Genomic DNA, 22,905 nt, shown 5'->3' on the forward strand with positions numbered 1-22,905 from the left:
TCCACTTTGCATTCTTACAAAAAAGAGAAAATAAAAAAAATCATCATATACAGGAGATCAACGTAACTTGTGCAAATCAAAGGAAATATGACCTATCATGTGCACTCCTAGAATGGGGTCTTCGCCCCGCCCCTAAATATCATCATCCAATCGGATGAGACCTTTCTAACTTGACGAAACGTTGTCAACAACTGGCTTGAAGAGGAAAGTGTCTTCTAATTTTGCTCTTCTGAGCCGGTGGGCTCAATTTTGTTTTTATCTGGGTTTATTTCCCCCTCGAATAGTTGGATATACAGATAATTATACCCAGTTTACACGTTTTTTACAAAGCCAACAATGAGGGTCGGAGTTGTCAGTGGCTAACATTAGCCGTCTGAATGCTGTTCAGGCTGATTTAAGTCAGGGGGGAGGCTGCTGATAATAACTGTGTGCTTGTGGGGTGAGGCCATCCTAAAACGTTACCTCAGCCGGACGTCTTTGAAGATTAAGTGTTGCTTCGCTTCATTTTGGATAAAAATAAAATCTTTGAGAGAAACTACTATGGATCTGTTTGACAGCAACGCCGCAGGTAAGAAAGGCAGACGGTGGATAGCAGCTAACAGCAGCAGGCCAGCTAATAACTGTCTGCTTAGTCTGAGCTGCAGTGACACTATGACATTCACTGCTATTATCACTGTCTCTTTTACTGGATGAAAAGTTGATTTCCTATATATAAGTTTGAAAACGTACATGTTGTTTGAAACTAGAAGTTGTTCTCAGGACATTTAAGACAGCAAAGATTGAGCCATTGCTAAACAGGAACTTGTTTTTTTCCGTTTAAAGTGAAACCACAGCAGCCCTGTCCATGTATGTTTAGTCAGTTTATAGCCTTTTAAACGTTTGTTAACGAGGTATAAGTCAGCTCTATTAACCATTGATTTAGTCCCCGCGTGTTATTAAAACAAACAGTCATTGTGAGCATTACAGAAGGCTATAAATAAAACAGAAGCAATCAAATCACGACGGTGCAACTTCCCTTTTCTGTTGTTTTTTTTCTTCAGAAATCTTAGTTGTTGGTTTTGCTCTTCTTTTTTTTTTTGCACACAATCGAAATTAAATTTCACGTTCAGATTTTTGATCAGATAGCCAAAGACAATGAAATCAAACCCAATGTACAGTATGTAATGTGGACTTAAGATCTTTGCAAAAGATTTATCACTTAAATGATCCACATGTTGTCATTTTAAAAGCCCCAAACTACTATTTTTCAAGTGGGGGTTTATAGTATAAACACAAATGTGTGTATCATTGAATAGTGACATAGATTTCTTTTCATTAAAAAAAAATCAAAATAAGTGAGATTACCTACTGAAAAAAATATCTAAACCTCCATCCGCTGTCTCATTTGAATCTAATCCGCTTCCTTATATGCTGAATATAACCTCTACATCATGATGCAGCCAACACCATCATCTCTTACTCTTTACCACTGAATAATTATGCAAATATGTATATTTGTATCACAGAAATGCTCCATAAAAAGCACTTTTTTGGTTATTCTGTGAGAAAATGTGAACAACCTAAATTTGCAAGGCACTTTAGAGGCTCCTGACTGTAATGCAAGGTGACTGTGTTTGGTAACAGGAAAACCGCAGTGAGCAGCCACCACTTATACATGTAAATTGTATCTGATTTCTTGATAACCAAGCCAATAAAATCTTCTCTTATTCAAATGTCTTTCTAGCTAGACACCCTGCATTACAGGAATACACCAAAGCTACCAAAAGTGACCCCATCCAAAGTGCAATGTGGCTGTACGGGTTTTATTTTTGTCATAAACTATTCTGGATATTACACAGGACCAAACTACTTAGCTCTTTGCCTATTAATAGACATCCATTCCAGAGCAGCGTGGTCCAGACAGAGAGACTGTTGAAGTCATGTTGGAAACACTGTAACCAAGCAGAGACAGACTCAGATAATACAGCCTTCACGTCTGGGCTTTTGACATGTTTTTGCAGGGGTTACTGTGTTTGTTGACATTATCTTAAAGTGAACAGCATGTCTTCAGTGGGTGTTTACAGTCTTGTACTTTCAGCTCACATCCATCAGATATGAGATAATGCATTGCTTAGTATCTGTAAAGGCATGAGTGGGTTTTGAGGACATAGTGCAGTGTCTTACTCCTATAGTTATTGAATTGAGAGGCTGCACGTGCTTCTGATTGTTTCACAAATCAGGGGTAAACAAAATAAAACGTCTGGCTGTCTGAAAATTGCCTGCATTTAGTAAAACAGAGCTTCATTCTTTTCCTTTTGCTAAAGATGCATTTTGGTTAAGAAAGTGAAAGCTTTTCTGTTCAGCAGTGGCATGCATGTGACCAGACAAAGGCTTTAAATGTGCATTGCTTATTTTACAGTTTCTATAGTTGGTCTCGTTCGTAGCAGCGGAAATTCAACCACCTAGATCAGATCTTATAATTGATAAGCACTTTAGATGAGAACTAAAATGTCTCTCTGTAGGCGAACAAACCTGTTTTATTTAGGACAGTTTGCTACAAAAGGGGGGAGGAAATAAACGACTGGGGATGTAATAACAGGAAACTGCAGAAACTCAGTCAGCCAAAGTGTTTGCGTCCTTACGAGACAAAAAGAAAACCTCAGTCTTCAGATATAAACCGATCAAAGTCATTTACTTTCACTGTAATTCAGCATGTATTCTGTCAAGTTACATGTTATCCCCCCATGCAACTCAGTTCACTGATTGAGAATCCTTTTTCTGTTTCCTTTTCCTTGTGCTTCACAGAGCGAGCTAACCTGCCGAGGAACATGATCGAGAACAGTATGTTTGAAGAAGAGCCTGATGTGGTGGATTTGGCCAAAGACTCAAGCGCATTTCCAGTATGCCAGTTTCCTATTTTGTTGATTAACAAAGGTCCAAATTGCACACATTGGCAGCCTTTTGCTAAATATGATGGTTGCTACAAAGGTTCACCAAACTGCTGTGGTTAATGAAGATGAAAAATAAACGTAACGGATTATTAATAAATAAAAATAATTGAACTTTATTTATCTCACAATGGAGAAATTTACTTCTGCATTTAACCCATCCCTTTGGGGAGCATTGGGCTGCCATTGTGTGGCATCGAACCAGATACTTCCAGCCCTCTCAGAGCAAAAGTGCACTGCTCTAACCACTAGGCCAACACGCCCCCAAGCTACCAATCAGAAACTCCATAATGGCTCCTCATATACAGACTGAATTACTGTGTTTTGTTTGAGTCCTATTTATACGAGATTGGAAAAGTATCCCTTTACCCTTGAATCGGGATGGTATGTTTGAGAAGAACAAAAATATGAACTACAAAGAAAATTATACATGATTTGTCAGATTCTTAGAAAGAATCTAAAAGGTTTTGCATGCTTTTTTTTTTTTTACCAATTAGTATTTGTAAAACCTATCATACAAGGCGAGACCTGCAAACTTTTAAGTTATCAGGATTTCACTTTTAAAATTGTTGCCCTTTCTCGTTTTGAAATAACTCAAGCTCAATTTGTTTAGACTGAAGGCATACACTCACCGGCCACTTTATTAGGTACCCCATGCTAGTAACGGGTTGGACCCCCTTTTGCCTTTAGAACTGCCTCAATTCTTCGTGGCATAGATTCAACAAGGTGCTGGAAGCATTCCTCAGGGAGTTTGGTCCATATTGACATGATGGCATCACACAGTTGCCGCAGATTTGTCGGCTGCACATCCGTGATGCGAATCTCCCGTTCCACCACATCCCAAAGATGCTCTATTGGATTGAGATGTGGTGACTGTGGAGGCCATTTGAGTACAGTGAACTCATTGTCATGTTCAAGAAACCAGTCTGAGATGATTCCAGCTTTATGACATGGCGCATTATCCTGCTGAAAGTAGCCATCAGAAGTTGGGTTCATTGTGGTCATAAAGGGATGGACATGGTCAGCAACAATACTCAGGTAGGCTGTGGCGTTGCAACGATGCTCAATTGGTACCAAGGGGCCCAAATAGTGCCAAGAAAATATTCCCCACACCATGACACCACCACCACCAGCCTGAACCGTTGATACAAGGCAGGATGGATCCATGCTTTCATGTTGTAGACGCCAAATTCTGACCCTACCATCCGAATGTCGCAGCAGAAATCGAGACTCATCAGACCAGGCAACGTTTTTTCAATCTTCTATTGTCCAATTTCGATGAGCTTGTGCAAATTGTAGCCTCAGTTTCCTGTTCTTAGCTGAAAGGAGTGGCACCCGGTGTGGTCTTCTGCTGCTGTAGCCCATCTGCCTCAAAGTTCGACGTACTGTGCGTTCAGAGATGCTCTTCTGCCCACCTTGGTTGTAACGGGTGATTATTTGAGTCACTGTTGCCCTTCTGTCAGCTCAAACCAGTCTGGCCATTCTCCTCTGACCTCTGGCATCAACAAGGCATTTCCGCCCACAGAACTGCCGCTCACTGGATGTTTTTTTCTTTTTCGGACCATTCTCTGTAAACCCTAGAGATGGTTGTGCGTGAAAATCCCAGTAGATCAGCAGTTTCTGAAATGCTCAGACCAGCCCTTCTGGCACCAACAATCATGCCACGTTCAAAGTCACTCAAATCACCTTTCTTCCCCATACTGATGCTCGGTTTGAACTGCAGGAGATTGTCTTGACCATGTCTACATGCCTAAATGCACTGAGTTGCCGCCATGTGATTGGCTGCTTAGAAATTAAGTGTTAACGAGCAGTTGGACAGGTGTACCTAATAAAGTGGCCGGTGAGTGTATGTGAACATTAATTTTTAGGCCAGGTCACTGAAATTGTATTAAGTTCTGTTCTTTGACTAGGCCATTCTAACACATGAATATGCTTTAATTGACATTATTGAAGTTTGTTTTATATCGTTGCTGCTGTAAGGTAAAGCTCGGCTATTTTTTAAAGCCTCGTGGAGAATGTAATAGGTCCTCTAGTCATCAACTTGAACCAACTTCTCTTTTTAATAAATTTCCAATGTAATTACATACAGGTGGAGTCGTTTACTAATGCCAGAATGCTGTGTATTTCACTGGAATTAGTTTGGTGCTACAGTAAAGGGGACAGAAAACAAATACATACCTTTAGAATTTTAGTTTTATTTTATTTCAAAAAGACAACATATTCATATTATTCCCTCATTTGTGTTGGTCCATCACATAATCTCAATACAATTCTTAAAAGTTTGTGGTTTTATTTTGACAAAATATGAAAAATTAAAGATTTTATAGAGAAGGAGTCCCTGTAAATTAGGGTTTGGTCCTTCTCTTCCTACTACACACTATCTTAGTAGTTTACCCACAATCTCTGCAGGCATTTCCCACACTGGACCCTGATGAAGTGGCATATGAGCCTCGAAGCTCACGGTTGCTGGTGCGTGGCCTGGGAGAAAACGACATGGACGACGATGAAGAGGACTGCGAATCTTCTGCGCGTCTCCTGGGAATGTCTTTCATGAACCGGAGCTCTTCTCACAGATCCAACTCATCTCCTTACATCAGGCAGTCTCCACCGAGGTAAAACTCAACAATGTCTTATGTTCCAATGAAAGAAATTTTAGAGCTCAACTTGCCAATAATCAATACCAGATTTTTTTCTCCCTTAGACATATATACAGACTGTGTTTTCTTCCTCCTGAAGCCATTCGGCTAATTATTTCTGAAACTTAAAAAAGAAAAACATCCACAGCACTGGTATTTTTACTTCAGCGTCTCTCTGGTTGCAGAGTCATGCATTTGATCTTATGGCACTGCAAGATTAAACCTCACTTTTGTCATAAAAACAGGGCTTTTTGTCTCACTCTCTGGACCCGCATATAGTGGATTGGCTGATGTTTGATATTTAGCCCATACCCGTCTGTACCATTAACATGCCGATTATATAGTACTGCTTATTTGTAATGTGTCCAACTTTCAATATGGTAGTTTTTAAGCTTTCTCTTCTCTTGAAGAACTATAATATAAGATGATAAAAGAAAAGCATTTGAAATATCTTTAACCTTTCTGCTGTGAGAAATTAATGTTAATACCAGGAGCACAGGTTATCGAACACCATGTGTGGATCAGGAATCAGTTTACTGTTCATTTAAAGGAGAGAGAATGATTTTGAAGTCCTCAATATCATTAATTAGAAATTATTGTGATTATATCCATCCCTGTGCGTGTTCTTTAGAGATTTTAAATCCTTTCTTTCTAATCTGAGAATTCCAAAAGATTGCCTACAGTTCTCAGTCCAGTTAATTAGAACATCAAGGCTGAAAGCTTAGTAAAGTAAAAATTAGACAACTGCTGCTAGGCTGCATTCATTCTTCTTGTTATCTGGTGAAACTCTTGCTTTCTTGCAATCTGAAGGAATCATTGACATTTCAGCATATCGTAGAAGATCGTTTCCTTTTAGCTTCTTGCATTAAATAAACTTTTCACCAATTAAGCTACAAATGACCATATTCTAGTCGAAAGACAATTTCTCTGTGTGTTTTTAGTGATGATATTTGATAATGAAGGAGTAGATTCTGATATTATTTGTAAAGTGCACATCTTTGTTTTGGAAACTATTTCCTTTAGATTGGTAAGAATAGCTGTTTTTTATCTTAAAAGCAGTTATAGATTTGTCCATTACTCGTTTAATTTCCATTGTATTCAACAAAAATTGTCAAATTTGCACGTATAATTGAAAATGTGATTTTAAAAAAAGTGTGTTTTGTTTTAGCAGTTGGCTGTTATGGGTGTTAACGTGCTGCGTTAACGCCAGAATAATCTATTCTCAAAATTGGGTTGGGAGCAGAATCTGTAATGATGACTTTCACCTTGATATAGTAGCGTGTTTGCCAGCAAGTTATTCACGCAGTAATAAAGGTATAGCGGTGACGATCTTTGTTTATACGATACATAAAACTGGAAATGCTTGTTCCTTTATATCCAACTGGGGAAACATTCTTCCAATGGTGCCAATGTTAACACCTACAGCGGAAACCTCCAGGACATAATGTTAGCTTAGGATGAACAGACTATCAACATAAACAACCCTCTTTAACACAAAACTAGGACACAATTATAATGTTTTCCCCATTTTGATATTACCCAGCAGCCCTTGTGACTACTCCAGCATCACAAGACTGCCTGAGTGAAAACACCAAAGAGTTGTACTTCTTAATAAGATGAGATATAAGATAAGATTATATGCTTTATTTGTCAAATATACATACAGGTTACATAAAACAAAATTATATAGATCAGATGAAGGTTTAGCCAGAGCCGCTGTGACTGAATGAGCTACTAATGGCTGACCTTCCCAGCTTGTCTTTTTTTTTTTATCTGGCTCCTTGGCATTTGTTTATTTAGAAACAGACATTCTGAAAGGGCCTTTATTTAATAAAGTTTGGTCTCAGAACAGGGGATTTAAGTTGGCTAAACCTTCATCAGTAGCTGTCAGGTTTGTAAGTGCACTGATCACGTGTTTCTTAGCTGAAGCATACCTGTCTGTTTAGTTTGTTTCTTTCAGGAAGCTCCAATAAATTGCATCACATTTTAAGCTGTTGTTCTACTCACCAGAAATGATGGGACTTCTTAGTTTTGAATCATTTATTCATTATTTTTCAACATTTGATATGTCAGTCATCAATCAGAGCTGCATGGATTTATTAATGAGTCTTTAGTGATGAAGCACAGTAGGTTTAATTTATAGTATAAATATTTAAAAGTGCTAAACGTTAGAACATAAAATATAAATGCAAAGGGAAATGTGAAAATGTGACAACCCTGCTGTCTGGTTCTCGTTCAGTCAAACCTGCTCTAAAAAAAAAGTATTGTTAGCTGTTTTTTATTTATTTATAGCGAATAAGTGCAGCATGAGGAAGGAGGTCCATGTTAGGTACATCTTGAAAATACCTCCCACCATTTGTTGAAAATGAGTCTGAGGTTCTGAGGGGTGATGAAGATGTAGAAGGTCATTAATCTATGCTGGAGCTAGACCACCCAAAGATGGAGAAGTGAGGAAAACACAGAAATGCATGAAATCTGGGAACCAGATTAAAAATGCTTAAACAAAGGCGTTATGTGTTCTATAAAGGAATTATCAATAAGCAGGTAAGTTATTAGCTTAACATTTATTTGTTGTATTTTACTTTAGTCCTAAACTAAATATTCTTAAAGTTCCCAAAAAATATTTTCTTCTTATAAATGAAACCCTGTTTTACTATGAAAAAAAAATTGTTTTGACATTCACTTAGATATTAGTTGATTTTTAAGACTAATTTTGACCTTTTTTTTTCGGTCTTAGGACTTGTTCACGACCTTCAGCTCGAACCATGGTTGTATGTGTGTTGGTTTTAGTGATAGTAGCCTCGTTGGCAATGGTGCTGTACTTCTTACCTGGCTGCACCTTTACCAGGGTAGGAAAAAAATGTTGATATTCTTTTTTTCTTTTATTTCTTGCTCCATCACTCTACACTTCTCTGGTTTACTCCCTAACCCTGTCTTTCTACAGGACGGCTGTCCTAAGGCCAATAAGACCGCACCTCTTGAGCCAGTCTACCCTAATTCCACCAACGGTGAACTGTTTCCATGGGCCGAACTCCGACTGCCTCGCAGCATCCGACCACTCAGTTATGAGCTCACCTTGACCCCCAACCTCGACAACATGACCTTTACTGGCATAGCTGTCATTGAAATGTCTGTATCTCACAACACAAAGCGAATTGTGCTCCATGCTGCTAATCTCAACATTACCAAAGCTACGTTTAAGGTCAGATGAAAGAAGATCAGCTAAATCATTATACCTTGCTCCATTTCTTGTTGCTTATTAGACCTGTCCTCTGTTCCAGCTCGGGGACGGGGGGGCCCAGGATGTGACTGTGTTGGAGTACAAACCCAGGCAGCAGATTGCTGTTAAGTTCTCAGAAGAGCTAAAAACAGGACAGCACTGTGTTTTAACCTTTGATTACTCAGCTAACCTCTCACACACCTATGATGGTTTCTACAACAGCTCGTACACTGATAAAGATGGAAACAAAAGGTACATTTTCATAAAATGTTTTTTCTTAACCCTGTGCACCGAAGGCAATTTGCAGCCAAATTTCCCGCCCCTTAATGGGGCCATAATGAAAGAAATAATGTGAAGAAAGCAATTAAAAACAAAATGTTTAACTATTTTTACTGATTTAAAAACATCTGCCTAATAACCCTCATCTTTTATCATAGAGTTCTGGCAGCAACACAGTTTGAACCACTGTCAGCCAGAAAGGCCTTCCCCTGTTTTGATGAGCCGTCTTTCAAAGCTACTTTCCTGATAAGAATCAATAGAAAACCAACCTACATGACTCTTTCCAACATGCCTCAGGTATTTTTTCTATTTTTGTTATAAACTATAATATAAAGTGCAGATATTATATTACATGTATGTGTGAAGTGGCAACCTAGTGGTCAGGGCAAAGAGCTTGGAATCCTGAGTTTCTGAGTTTGAGCACCACTCCCATGGACTGCCACTCTGGGTCCCTGAGCAAGACCCTTAACCCCACACTGCTCCCTGGGTGCCGCACAATGGCAGCCCACTGGTCCCAAAGGGGATGGGTTAAATGCAGAGTGTTCATTTCGTTGCTCTGTACTTGTGACAGTGTAATGACAATAAAGAAGCTGGAAAAAAATATGTACAATTGTTTCACACCTTAATGCTGGGGGGGGAAAAAAACAACTATAGGATTGTTTTTCTTTCAACGCTTATGAAGGTCACCGTCTTTGATTTGACAACCAAATTCTGGACGATCTGAGTCATAATTTCAAATACTTGTTCCCAACAGCCAATGAGAAGCAGAGGCTTTAACACTGTTAAAACTAAGCAATTTTTATTCTTTTGAAAAACCTTGTGTTAATAAAAATAATATACTCTTCGACATAACACAGTTTAACAAATTACATTACAGTCTGAGATAAGGAAGATTATATAGTGATAAAATGTGAAAAATAGAGAACACACTCAAAGATAAGTCTAAATAAATAGTGAAGAGCGTTATTAACATAAGCTTAACTAGAATGCACAGAAAGTCACATTCAATCAAATGTCTTTGAAATTTCAACCAAATTCTGGAGGATCTGGGTCATAATTTATGTTGAAATAAAATAAAGAGTGACATCTATGAACAAAGTATTTTCAATTAAATTTAGGTTGATTTGTGTTGTTTCCTCTGGCCACGTAGAAATGATAAAATGTTTAAGAACAAAGCAAAAACTTAAAATGATCTCTCATAACTGCCTCTGAAAACCTTAAAGCATATGAAGAAAAAAAACTATTAAAAATAAAATAATTTTCTCATATTTAATTGTGGAATAAAAGCAAGTCACTTATTTTAGACAGGAGTGGAAAAGAAAATAGTCTGAATCCTGATATTATGCTCTGTTACCGCCACCTGCTGGTATGTTTATGTACCCAGACTAACAGCCCATTGTTGTCTACGTTCTTTGTTTGTTTGACTAAACTTCTAAGAATCCCCTTTTAACCATTTGATTAAAAAATTTTGTCTTTTGTAATAATTAGAAACATATTATTTGCATCTAAAATTATTCACAGCTGGAAAATTTTCCATATTTAGTAATGAAACAGGCTTATTCTAAATGGTACTATGTTAATCTCTCTCCTAAAAGGTCAACACAGTATACCCCATTTTAACTGTATGAACATTTTTTAGACTGTTATAGCTTACACTATTTATTATGGTTACATTAACTAGACAGGTTCTATTTATGTTTATACTAAAGGACTTTGACCTAATGAGATCTGTGGCTTCTTATGCCGTCAAACTGTTTTTATTTGCTGTCTTCCGTATTTTTAAAGCCAACCTGTTTTTAACATGCAGGATGAGCTTGTAGGGATATAATTCCTGCTTTCTGTGTTTCAGGCCAAAACCACGCCTCTCCGCAATGGCCTTGTGCAGGATGAGTTTGAGAAGACCAATGTCAACATGAGCACTTATCTGGTGGCATTCGTCGTTGCTAACTTCACTTCTGTCAGCAGCACTGCTTCAGGAACAAAGGCATGTTTACAAAAAGACATTGTTTACTGTCAGTTCAGGCCGTAATAATTAATAATTTATAAACTGTGTAATTTATAAACATTTTGTTGGTTTGGGGATTTCAGTTTGTATTTATGATGTTTATACTCCTCTGTTGGTTTAAGGTTTCTGTATATGCTGTGCCAGAAAAGAAGGAGCAGACTGACTTTGCTTTGGCTGCAGCTTCCAAACTGCTGCAGTTTTATAATGAATTCTTTGAGATTAAATATCCGCTGAAGAAACTAGGTGAGCAGAACCACACACTTGCATAATGTGTCCCTTATTACGCCTCTCTTGGTTATTATCATGTCCCCTTTGCACACATTTATTCTTAATTTATCTTTTGTCAGATTTGGTGGCCATTCCTGACTTCCTGGCAGGAGCCATGGAGAACTGGGGGCTTGTCACTTTTAGGGAGACCACCTTACTGTTAGACAACAGTTCTTCCTCTCTCGAGAAACAAGTGGTAGCCTCTGTAATAGCTCATGAGCTGGCTCATCAGGTAGTTACTTTTATTTATGGACTCCTCTATGTAAGAAGGAGTGACTGTGATACTGTTCATTTTTCTGACCTATGTCTGTGTTGCAGTGGTTTGGAAACTTGGTAACCATGAGCTGGTGGAATGACCTGTGGCTCAACGAGGGCTTCGCCACCTACATGGAGTATATGTCACTGCAGGAAATAATGCCCGACCTCGACACTGTCAGTTTGAATCAGGATTTCTTTGATGGCAGATGCATTTTTGTTCCTTTTTAACATCTTGTTTGTATTTTCTTTTTCTTTCTTTTTTTTTGCAGGGCAATTTATTCCTTTCTATGCGATTCAGAGCCATGGACAAAGATGCACTAAACTCCTCCCACCCTGTGTCAGCAGAGGTTAACACACCTGAACAAGTGGAAGAAATGTTTGACTCCGTCTCCTACGAAAAGGTACTGTTTTAATTTTTATATACAATGCAATGCAAATGTATATGGCTGATCCTCTTTCTTTAGATTTTGATTAAAGGATAGTTTAACTTTCTGTTTTCCTGTACAACTGCCCTGATGGATAATTGCAGTTTTCGTTGCTTATTTACTTTAAACTGACGGAATTTGCACATATGCTCCATTCAGTACCTTATAATTTCCCAAGATACAAACTTTGTTAAGATTTCTGACTCTGACCTATGAATTTGGCATAAAATTGCTCTAATTAGAGCTGGTATTAAACTGTATTCAGGCAGATTCCTTTAAAATCAGACCATGAATAAGTCACAACTATTTACAACTGGCAGAAAAGCTCGTTCATAGGTACCATTATTGGCAGATAAACTCAGTCCTGGTGGGGTGCCGTCAACAACAAGAGCATCAACAGATGTGCTGATGTCTCTGTTACATAATAGATATACTCACCCACCTGAACTGTGTTATTATTTCAACTTTCAATACTTCAGATTTCTCTAAATTAAATATTTGGGATTCATTTGCTAGAGCGATCTTTATAAGCCAAATTATATGCCTAAAAAATATGTATGGAAGATTAGGAGGAAAGTAAATAATGTATTATGTCAGAAAACTTGGTGCAAACAAAACACAAATTATTTTAGCCCTTAAAGCTCTGCTGCTTGCTGGTTTTAACAGATTAAAACTGCCTTTCATGGAGGAAGAATTCAGCATGAAACTATTAAAAGCTTGGTACCAGAAAAAGAGTTTGTTTTCCCTAACTCCACATCAGCGTCTGGCCTATAGTGTGTTAGCACCATTAATCACCAGGCAGGACCATTGTGCACCAAGTGAGCTTAATGTGCTCATATTCATCTGAAATAGGTGTTTCAGAAAAGAACAATCCAAAATGTTGAATGAAATAAATGCATCGACAGAATTTGATACTTTTTAGACTCTGTGTTAGATCCATAGGAAGATATCGGATTTTGTTTTCTAGGATAAATGATTTGTGTTCTTTAGCCCTTTAGTCCATCCCTGAAAGTACTGCTTGTCTTTGGCTCTCCATTTAAAACATCTTGATAAACCTAACGATAGTAAAACAGTATCATGAGCTTATATTTACTTTTCAAGAAAGAGTTTTTAGCAGAATGTCTGGCACACTGTAAAAGACAGATTGATTGGCCATGCACCTACTGTACGCTGTACGTCTACTGGTTGTTAAGTGCACGTTGGTTAATAAAGCTGTGTTCGTCAAGCTGCAAACGTGGTCGTCAGGAAGATTCTTTATCAAATATTGCCGTTTATGACATGGTGTCAGGAGTGGCCGACAGGGCGCCTACTGAGTGAGTTATGGCAAAGTTCGGACCGCCGGAAACCTTTGATTTCTCCCGTCCGGAGGACTGGCTGATGTGGTCCCGCCGCTTCGACCGCTTCAGAGTAGCAGCGAAGCTGGACAAGGAGAGCGGGGAAGTACAAGTTAACACGCTCCTATACGCCCTGGGAAGAGAGGCAGAGGCTATTTATGACTCTTTCGTGTACGAGAGGCAAACTGATGAAGCGGTGGCAGACGAAGAAGCAGCAGAAGCTCATCCCGAGCTGGACTATATGACGGTAATGGCGAAATTCGGCGACCATTTCGTGCCTAAACGGAACGTCATCCATGACAGAGCTTGCTTCCACAAGAGAGTGCAGAAAGCCGGGGAACCTGTTGAAGCATTCGTCAGAAGCTTATATGAGCTTGCACAGTACTGTGAGTTTGGAAGCACCAAAGATGAACAAATTGGGGACAGGATTGTGATCGGCATATTGGACCGAGAGGTTTCCCAAAAGTTACAGCTGGAGGCGCATCTCACACTAGAACAAGCTATTCAGATAGCACGCCAAAGCGAACAAGTTAAACAGCAGAGCGCAAGCTTGCGTGTGGAACATGCTGTGGATGGAATGAGTCAAGGAAGACGGCGTTTCCACACTGAAAAGAGCAGTAATGATGCACATTGGAGGAGAAAATCGGAGCCGGGTGAGTCCAAATATCTCCCTACATGCTCTCGCTGTAATAGGCAACACGGGAAAACGCAGCCATGCCCAGCTAAGAACAAAAAGTCCCAAAAATGTAATAAAGTTGGACATTTTGAAGTAGTCTGTAAAACAAAAATGCTGAAGGAGGTCTCGGTGGCTTTTAATAACCCAGCTGAGAGGGATGACATGTTCTTTCTTGGAGCAGTAACTAATACTGAACCATCCATAATTGAGCAGTCAAATGCAGAAAATAAGTGGCTTGTACAGTTTCCTGTAAATGGCTTCCCTGTCAGATTTAAAATTGACACAGGTGCCGACATTACAGTGATGTCTGAGGCTACATTTAACAGACTGCCAAAGAGCCCTAGATTGGTCACAGCAAATAAAATGCCACTGGTTACCAGTCCTGGAGGTGAAGTCCATTGTGTGGGCAAGTTTCTGGCCACAAGTCAGTTCAAGGGCCAGAAATATTGTTTCTGGGTTACTGTCATAAAGGGACCCTATGCTCACAACTTGCTGGGAGGAGGTGTAGGTGGTGGGATGGGTCTGGTCAGGAGGATCAACAGCATAAATACAGACCTCCTAGGGGACGTTTTTGGAGAAATTGGTTTGCTTAATTGCGACCCTGTTAAAATAGAATTGAAAGCAGATGCACAGCCCTACAGCCTGACTACACCACGCCGTGTCCCATTTCCTCTCCTGGCTAAGGTTGAAACAGAACTAAAGCACATGCTAAATTTGGGCATCATAGAAGAGGTTACCGAGCCTACTGATTGGTGCGCTCTCGTGGTTCCTGTTGAAAAGAAAAACAGAGATCAAGTAAGAGTATGTGTGGATCTGAAACGTTTGAACAAAGCGGTGAAACAAGAGCATTACATCTTACCAACTCTGGAAGACATCGCTCTAAAGCTGGCGGGGGCTAAAGTGTTTTCAACCTTAGATGCCTCCTGTGGATTTTGGCAGATCCCTCTAGATGCCAAGAGCAGAAAACTGACAACATTTATAACCCTTATTGGTAGATTCTGCTTCAGACGACTGCCATTTGGAATCACGTCAGCTCCAGAAATTTTTCAAAGACAGTTATCCACACTGCTAAAGGACCATGAAGGTGTCGTGGTAGTCATGGATGACATTCTCATTTATGGAAAGACTAAGGAGGAAAACGACAACCACCTAAATGCTGTTCTGAAGACCATCAGGACCAGTGGATTAAAGCTGAACAAAGCAAAGTGTCATTTCAGCAAATCAGAAATTCGGTATTTCGGTCACATCATCAGTGCCAAGGGCATTAAACCGGACCCGACCAAGGTAGAAGCCATCACACGCATGCAGAGACCCACAAATGTGGAGGAGCTTCGTCAGGTTCTGGGTCTGATTAATTACGTGGGACGATTTTTACCAGATCTTTCCACCAAGTTACACCCAATCACCAGCTTGTTAAGAAGAGAGAACAAGTGGGTATGGGACGACACACAAGAACAGGCGTTCATCGCTGTTAAAGCCATGCTTGTGTCAGCCCCAGCTCTGGCATATTATGATGCAAATAAAAAGACTGTCATCAGCGCTGATGCAAGCAGTTACGGCTTAGGGGCAGCGCTATTGCAAGAACACAATGAAGTCTTAAACCAGTAGCGTTCTACTCCCGCACGCTGTCAGATGCCGTGAGAAGATACTCTGAAATCGAAAAAGAGTGCTTGGCAGGGGTATGGGCGTGTGAGTGGTTTGCACGCTATGTACAAGGAATGGACAGTTTCCTTCTGCAAACAGACCACAAACTGCTGGTACCACTTATAAACACCTATGATCTGGATAAGGCCCCTCCAAGGTGTCAGAGACTCCTGATGCGCCTTTTAAGGTTCAATGTGGAAGCACAACATGTTCCGGGCAAACAGTTGGTGGTGGCAGACACACTATCCAGGAGGCCCCAGGACAACGTGAGTGATGAGACCACAGACCATATAGTACAAGCATATGTTGAGTCGATTGTAGCAAATGCTCCTTTCTCATCTCCAAGACTGTTTAAGATCTGGGACGCTACTCAGCACGATCACGAGTTGCAGCAGATTACAAGATTCATCCGGAATGGATGGCCGCCCAAAACGGCGATGAATCCATCCCTTTGTTGTTATTATTCCGCAAGAGCAAATCTCTCTGAAACGGATGGATTGGTGTTATATCAGCGGGCTGAAGTGCTTTCAGAGCTACATAAAGGACACCAAGGACTAACTCGGTGCCGGGCACGCGCTAAGATGGCTGTGTGGTGGCCGAGCATCAGTGCTGAGATTAAACAGTTAGTGTCTACATATAAATTTTGCACTGAAAATAAACCAACCCAGAGGCACGAACCTCTCCTGACTTCGGTTCTGCCAGAAGGACCCTGGCAGCGAATTGCTTCTGACCTGTGTGAGTTTGAGAGATCAAATTATCTCATTGTGACTGACTATTATTCCAGAGATATCAAAATAGCTCGCCTGTCTTCTATATCCAGTCGTGATGTCATTAGTAGACTGAAGAGCATGTTTGTGAGGTGGGGGATTCCATTGGAGCTGGTCAGTGATAATGGCACACAATTAACGTCTACTGAATTCCAAGATTTCACTAGGGAGTATGGATTCATGCACACAACCACTAGTCCCCATTACCCTCAGGCGAACGGTGCCGCTGAACGAGCGGTTCAGACTGCAAAGAACATCTTGTAGCAGCCAGACCCCCATATGGCTCTGATATGCTACAGAGCAACCCCGAGTACTGCTAAAAGAGTGAGCCCTGCATTACTTATGACAGGAAGAGAGATTAGAACTACACTTCCGATGCTGGAGAACAAACTGCAAGCTGCTCCAGTGGATAAAGATCTGGTTTGTCAAAAAGACAGTCAGACAAAGTCAGCTTATCGGTTCTTCCATGATCGCCATCATTCTGCACATCCACTTCCTACACTACAACCAGGACAGAACGTCAAGATAAAGCTCGATGGGGAAAAAGGGTGGAGAACACCGGCTAGGATTGTTGCAAAATGCAAAGGAGCCACGGTCTTACTTGGTGGAAACAGAGAATGGAGCAGTGTTGCGACGGAATCGGAGACATCTGCAAGCCGTTCCATAGCTCGCCGATCAACCAGATCAGCCACAGTCTCCTGATTCCCCAGTGGAACTGACCGGGAGCTTACCATCTGAAGATAGCTCCGACCCCACAGCCGGAAGCCCTCTTCAGAAGAAGCTGCACCCAGAGGTGGAGCGTCCTGCTCCACCTGAAGGTTCACAGGTTACATCCAGAGGAAGAATAGTCAGAATTCCTCTGAGATATAGAGACATTTAGTGACTCAAAAAGGTTCTATTTCATGTTTGATTCTAATGTTGATAGGAACAGCAACTATTGAGGGCAGAATAATCCCTACGTTGCTGCGGACTGAGGGCAGTCTACCCCAATGTCCTAGTATTCAGAGTTGTTATTTTAACTAAGTGTTAAGGGTTTACATAAAGTGCAAAAGTGAGTTTAAGCATGTATGTTTGCTACTGAAAAGGGGAAAGATGTAGTGATATGGCACGTTTGGGCTTCTGTAGCCAGGAGCTGGGTGACGCATATACGCTGTACGTCTACTGGTTGTTAGGTGCACGTTGGTTAATAAAGCTGTGTTCGTCAAGCTGCAAACGTGGTCGTCAGGAAGATTCTTTATCAAATATTGCCGTTTATGACAACGGTGTACAGGGTCGGACACTTGTTTGGCAACTACTTTTACAAGAATTTTAGATAAGAAAGGAAGATTGAATAAAGGTCTATAGTTGACCAAATCTTTTGGGTCAACGAAATGATGAGAAATGATGAGTATGACCACGTAGTAAGATCTTTGCTGATTGGCTGGATATAAATAATGAGTTTCTGGAACTAAAAGGGGATTGGGTGTGATTCAATTTATTAGTGGTACGAAAGTTACCAAAAACTGTCACTTTCCCTATAAAGGTTTAAGCAGAGGTTCAATTACAGCAACCTTAAAAGCCTTTGGTACATATCCCTGTAACAGGGAGAGATTGATCACATATAAAATGGAGGATGAGATCAAAGAAAATACTTCCTTAAATAACCTGGTTGGAAGTGGATCGAAAATTTACAAGTTGAAGGCTTAGATGAAGACAACAGTTTTGCTAACTTTGAAAGTTCAACTGGATCAAAGCAGTCTAAACCCGGTGTTTTAATATCAATCTTATATATAAAGATAAATAAGATTAGACATAACTGCTAAGAGCAGGTGGGATGGACGGTTCAATAGAACTATGTCTCTGGGTGAGTTTGGCAACCTAATTAAAATGCGGAATTCTATGATGTCATCAGAGTCTATTAAAGCATGATTACATCACAGTCTAGTGGCAGAATTCTTTAGAAGCCAGTCAGAATAGGTCATTGTATCACAACAGCTTTGCAGTTCCATGGTACAGACCTTTTCACGTGCAGATTTTTTTCGCAGCTTAAAGCAACTTTCAGCTTTGTTTTAAAACACTGTTGAACATTTACATCAAGTTCTGAGTTCAGTTCTTATTGCTTTGCAAAAAAAAAGTGCTTATCTTAGTATTTAAACAATTGTACAATGACATCCAACCAGACTATGGAGATCCAGAAGGAGAATCTTTCAGCAAGTCAAACCTCAGAAAGCATTAAAGAAATTACTTTTCCTGCTTCTGAGCCACAAACCCCGAGTGATCAAATGGTTTCACAGCAGGTCACCGATAAACAAGGGGAGCAAAAGCCATCTATTAGGCGCAACAAAAAGAAAAAAGTACCATTCAAAGTTTGGATAGAAACATACGAACTTAAAGTACAAAGTCTTTGTGGGGAAAAAGTTGAAAAGGAAGATGTTTCAACGTTGGGAAAAACTCAAGTGGAGGCTTCAACAAAAGAAAATATGAACACCTCTCCTCCACCTGTCACCGAAAAAGAAGCCAGCGAGATGTTCAACATTAATCTTGAGCTAAGTAAGAAACTCAAACACCAGGAGCAGCCTGTCTCAGAACAAAGACAACTGCAGAAGCAAATGGTTTCCAACAAATCTCAGACAGATTTACAGGAAAGCCCAAAGCTGAAATCAGTCCATTATCAAGATGTTTTAACACAAAGTGAGACAGATGTACTGGAAATCAGTTTTGAATCACCTGTCCATCAGATGATTTCAACACAAACAGGAACAGATGTATTGGTAAATTGTGAAAAGGAAGAGGTCTCGGAAACACAACACAGTAGGGATCAACAATGGACCAGTCTATCTAAACAGTCTGAAAGTGAGATCAGAAAAGAAGCATTATTTGAAGGGGAAAACGTACAAGAAACCTCCTCTGACCAAAAAACCAATGACAGTCAAAAAGCGACTGAGGAAAATATTGAACAGCAACAAGTTTTAACACTGCAAATAGTTGAGGTTCAGACAGATTCCTCAAGAAATGATAATTCTACAAATGAAACCATGATTTCTGAACCACAGCTGGTCACTCAAGAAAAAGGAGTCTCTAAAACACAAAAAAATCAGGTCCGAAAGAGGGACAAGAAAAAGCAACCTAAGATAGCCAAACGTAAGTACAGGAAAAAAGCAGCATTGCTGAGAAAGGCAGCCGCCCAGCAAGAAACCGTCAATGACCAAAAGGTTTCTGAAGAATGTGTTGAACAGCAGGAAGTTTCAAAACCTGAAATGGTTGAGGATCAGACATCCTCCTCAACAAATGAGAGTCATACAAATGAAACATTGGTGTCTTTAACACAGATGGTTGCTGAGCACGAAAAGATCTCTGAAGCACAAGAAATAAATGAGCAGCATGTGGAGCCAAAACTATCAAAAAAAGCCAAACGTAAGAACAGGATAAGGGCAGCATTGCTGAGAAAGGCAGCCGCCCAGCAAGAAACCGTCAATGACCAAAAGGTTTCTGAAGAACGTGTTGAACAGCAGGAAGTTTCAAAACCTGAAATGGTTGAGGATCAGGAAGCCTCCTCAACAAATGAGAGTCATACAAATAAAACTGTGATGTTTCCACCAACAATGGTCCCCGAAGAGGAAAAGATCCCTGAAACACAAGAAAATGACGTCCAACAGGGCAAGACTCTGACACAGAACATTCTGGCAGTAACAGAAACAGAGTTATCTCAGACAGCTTTCGAGCATAAAGAGACAAAACTTTGCCATGTTTCAGAAACAAAAAATGATACGGAGCAGGCAAATTCTGCTGAAAGTGAGAGCTGTCAAAAGGAGAATCAAATCCGAAAAGCTAAGACACCACCAACCAAATCACCAAGAATCCATACATACCAACCAACATCCATCAAGAAATGTGAGGCATTGGAATCAGAAGAATCTTTGGATGGGAAGCCAGAAACAAAGACTGCTCTTGAGCTTCAAACTGTCAACAATGTAACAGTTCCTAGAGAAGTGGTGGTAGATAAAAGTAAAGCTGTCGCAATATCAAACCGAGCAACATCCCTTCCAGCTAATATACCACCACCCAAACCACCAAGAATCTTTACATACCAACCAACATCCATCAAGAAATGTGAGGCACTGGAATCAAAAGAATCTTTGGATGAGAAGCCAGAAACAAAGACTGCTCTTGAGCTTCAAACTGTCAACAATGTAACAGTTCCTAGAGAAGTGGTGGTAGATAAAAGTAAAGCTGTCGCAATATCAAACCGAGCAACATCGCTTCAAACTAATACACCACCACCCAAACCACCAAGAATCTTTACATACCAACCAACATCCATCAAGAAATGTGAGGCACTGGAATCAAAAGAATCGTTGGATGAGAAGCCAGAAACAAAGACTGCTCTTGAGCTTCAAACTGTCAACAATGTAACAGTTCCTAGAGAAGTGGTGGTAGATGAAAGTAAAGCTGTCGCAACATCGCTTCCAGCTAATATACCACCACCCAAACCACCAAGAATCTCCCCATACCAACCAATCATCATCCCCGAACCACCTCAGGGATTAGATACAGAGGCAGAAACTGAGTTGCCATTGCAGGACAGTAGTTCTGAAGAATTAGAGGTCCCAATCAAAAAGGTTTCATTGTGGAGGCGATTTAAAAAAGCTCTTACTCCATCACATAAGCGCCTATACAAAGATGGCAGCAGGAAAAAACAGACTGGATGCACCATTAGCGCAGACTCTGATGATTTAGAGTACCAGTGGTGGTGGGCTTGCATCACGTGGGGTTAGGAAGGTAGTCGGCGGTGGAGGGGGGCGGGGGGGTATGGGGGTTTAATGGTGGATGGTGGTGGGGGGGTTCAGAAAAATAGGATTTTTTTTTCAATTGAATTTAAAAAGCAAGGGCTGCACGGGGGGAAATGTCTTCCCGGGTATGCGTGGGTTCACTCCGGGTGCCCCGGCTTCCCCCACATAGTAAAAAAAAAAGACATGTTTGACAATGGTAAACATGTTAATTGGCCTCTCTGAACTCCCCTTGGGTCTAAGGACTTGGAGAGTCTTATTATAAACTAAACCAAGACAGTTCATTTAGTTCCTCTGGGAGAAGCTAGAGGTGTTTCAGCACCAACAAAGTGATGTAGTCCTCCTTGGCTCCTCTGCAGGGTGTTCAAGACACGACACCCTGATGAGGAAGCAATTCCTCCTTGAACCGCCACCTTAACATGGTGGAGGGGTTTCAGTGCTGGGATGATCCCAGTGGCTATGTTAGCGTCTCTGGGTGACAGGCCAGACTAAGAGCGGTTTAAAACTAGAGCTGAAAATATTTTTTCAACCAATATAGATCAATATGTTATGCCAGCTTTCCAGAAGATTATGAATATATAAAATAAATAGAACTGGGAGTTATAGTTAATTAATAGGCCATTCAAATCAAGGGTAAAACTCATTATTTATTATGAGTTGAATGATTATAACTGTAATTTGCTTACTTACGAGGGTTTTAGCCCCTTTCCAAGAAGTTTGGACTACTGTATCCGGCTGTTAAAAATACAGTTATCTTTCACCAATTTAGTAATTTAGGCTACGGCTGTTAGCAAATGTATGAACCACCAACTAAATAAATGTGTTTCTGTTCATTTGGATGCTACTGAAAGAAGAGGGAATCCAGCCTGCGTGATAAACTGGGTTAAAATACAATGGAACCTTTATTAGCTACAATCACACAGTATTATACCTAATAATTACACTGTAAAGTTTTATAAGTTGACCTTACTTAAAAAAATATGCAAACTTTCTGCCTCAAAAAATGTAATTACAGTCAACTTAGATGAATTACATTGGATTTATTTAATTACTGTGAGTTTGCAGGACTTAAATTATCTTATATGATTAGATTATAGTAACTTGTTTATTTTGAGTTTGCAGTACTCAAATTATCTTATATGATTAGATTATAGTAACTTGTTTATTTTGAGTTTGCAGTACTCAAATTATCTTATATGATTAGATTATAGTAACTTGTTTATTTTGAGTCAGAAGTACTTAAATTATCTTAAATACCTGGATTATAACTTCATTATTTTAAGTTTATAGTTCTCAAATTATCTTAAATTGATTAGAGTAACTTGTTTATTTTGAGGATGGAGTACTCAGTTTAACCTGAATGAATTAGATTACAGCAGCTGTGAGTTTTCAGAACTGATAATATATATATATATATATATATACACCCATAATATTCAGTTCAACCTTATGTAATCTAACTTTGTGAAACACACTTAGCCATTGCACTCAAAGAGCAGGGGAAGGATTATTGTAAAAAGTAAACACATGGGACGGATTTTGGTGTTGATGAAGCTAGTTTAGCTGGCTGAGGTCATAATAAAATAAAGAATATTGGGGACCACGTGATACACGCTGCGGAATAGTCGTGTGTTTTTTGTCTCCTGTCTAGGTCGAAGTAAATCTACAATTTAAGACAACAACCCACCGTGTGAACTGAAA

General features: G+C 39.9%; 1 protein-coding gene across 1 annotated transcript in view; it reads left to right on the forward strand.

Moving 5' to 3' along the window:
* Nucleotides 1-169: 169 nt before the first annotated feature.
* LOC119786572 (leucyl/cystinyl aminopeptidase) overlaps nucleotides 170-22,905 on the forward strand; it is a 32,655-nt gene continuing 9,919 nt past the window's right edge. Inside the window, exons 1-12 of the mRNA XM_038290034.1 lie at nucleotides 170-568; nucleotides 2,785-2,879; nucleotides 5,337-5,539; nucleotides 8,301-8,412; nucleotides 8,508-8,765; nucleotides 8,845-9,035; nucleotides 9,221-9,359; nucleotides 10,912-11,046; nucleotides 11,190-11,310; nucleotides 11,415-11,566; nucleotides 11,653-11,766; nucleotides 11,862-11,993. Coding sequence (XP_038145962.1) covers nucleotides 541-568; nucleotides 2,785-2,879; nucleotides 5,337-5,539; nucleotides 8,301-8,412; nucleotides 8,508-8,765; nucleotides 8,845-9,035; nucleotides 9,221-9,359; nucleotides 10,912-11,046; nucleotides 11,190-11,310; nucleotides 11,415-11,566; nucleotides 11,653-11,766; nucleotides 11,862-11,993 — 1,680 coding nt within the window. The 5' untranslated portion in view covers nucleotides 170-540. The remainder of the gene's footprint in view (nucleotides 569-2,784; nucleotides 2,880-5,336; nucleotides 5,540-8,300; nucleotides 8,413-8,507; nucleotides 8,766-8,844; nucleotides 9,036-9,220; nucleotides 9,360-10,911; nucleotides 11,047-11,189; nucleotides 11,311-11,414; nucleotides 11,567-11,652; nucleotides 11,767-11,861; nucleotides 11,994-22,905) is intronic.

The sequence above is a fragment of the Cyprinodon tularosa genome, unplaced genomic scaffold (assembly GCF_016077235.1).
Source record: "Cyprinodon tularosa strain WSP-4 unplaced genomic scaffold, ASM1607723v1 ctg275, whole genome shotgun sequence".
NCBI classification, from domain to species: domain Eukaryota; kingdom Metazoa; phylum Chordata; class Actinopteri; order Cyprinodontiformes; family Cyprinodontidae; genus Cyprinodon; species Cyprinodon tularosa.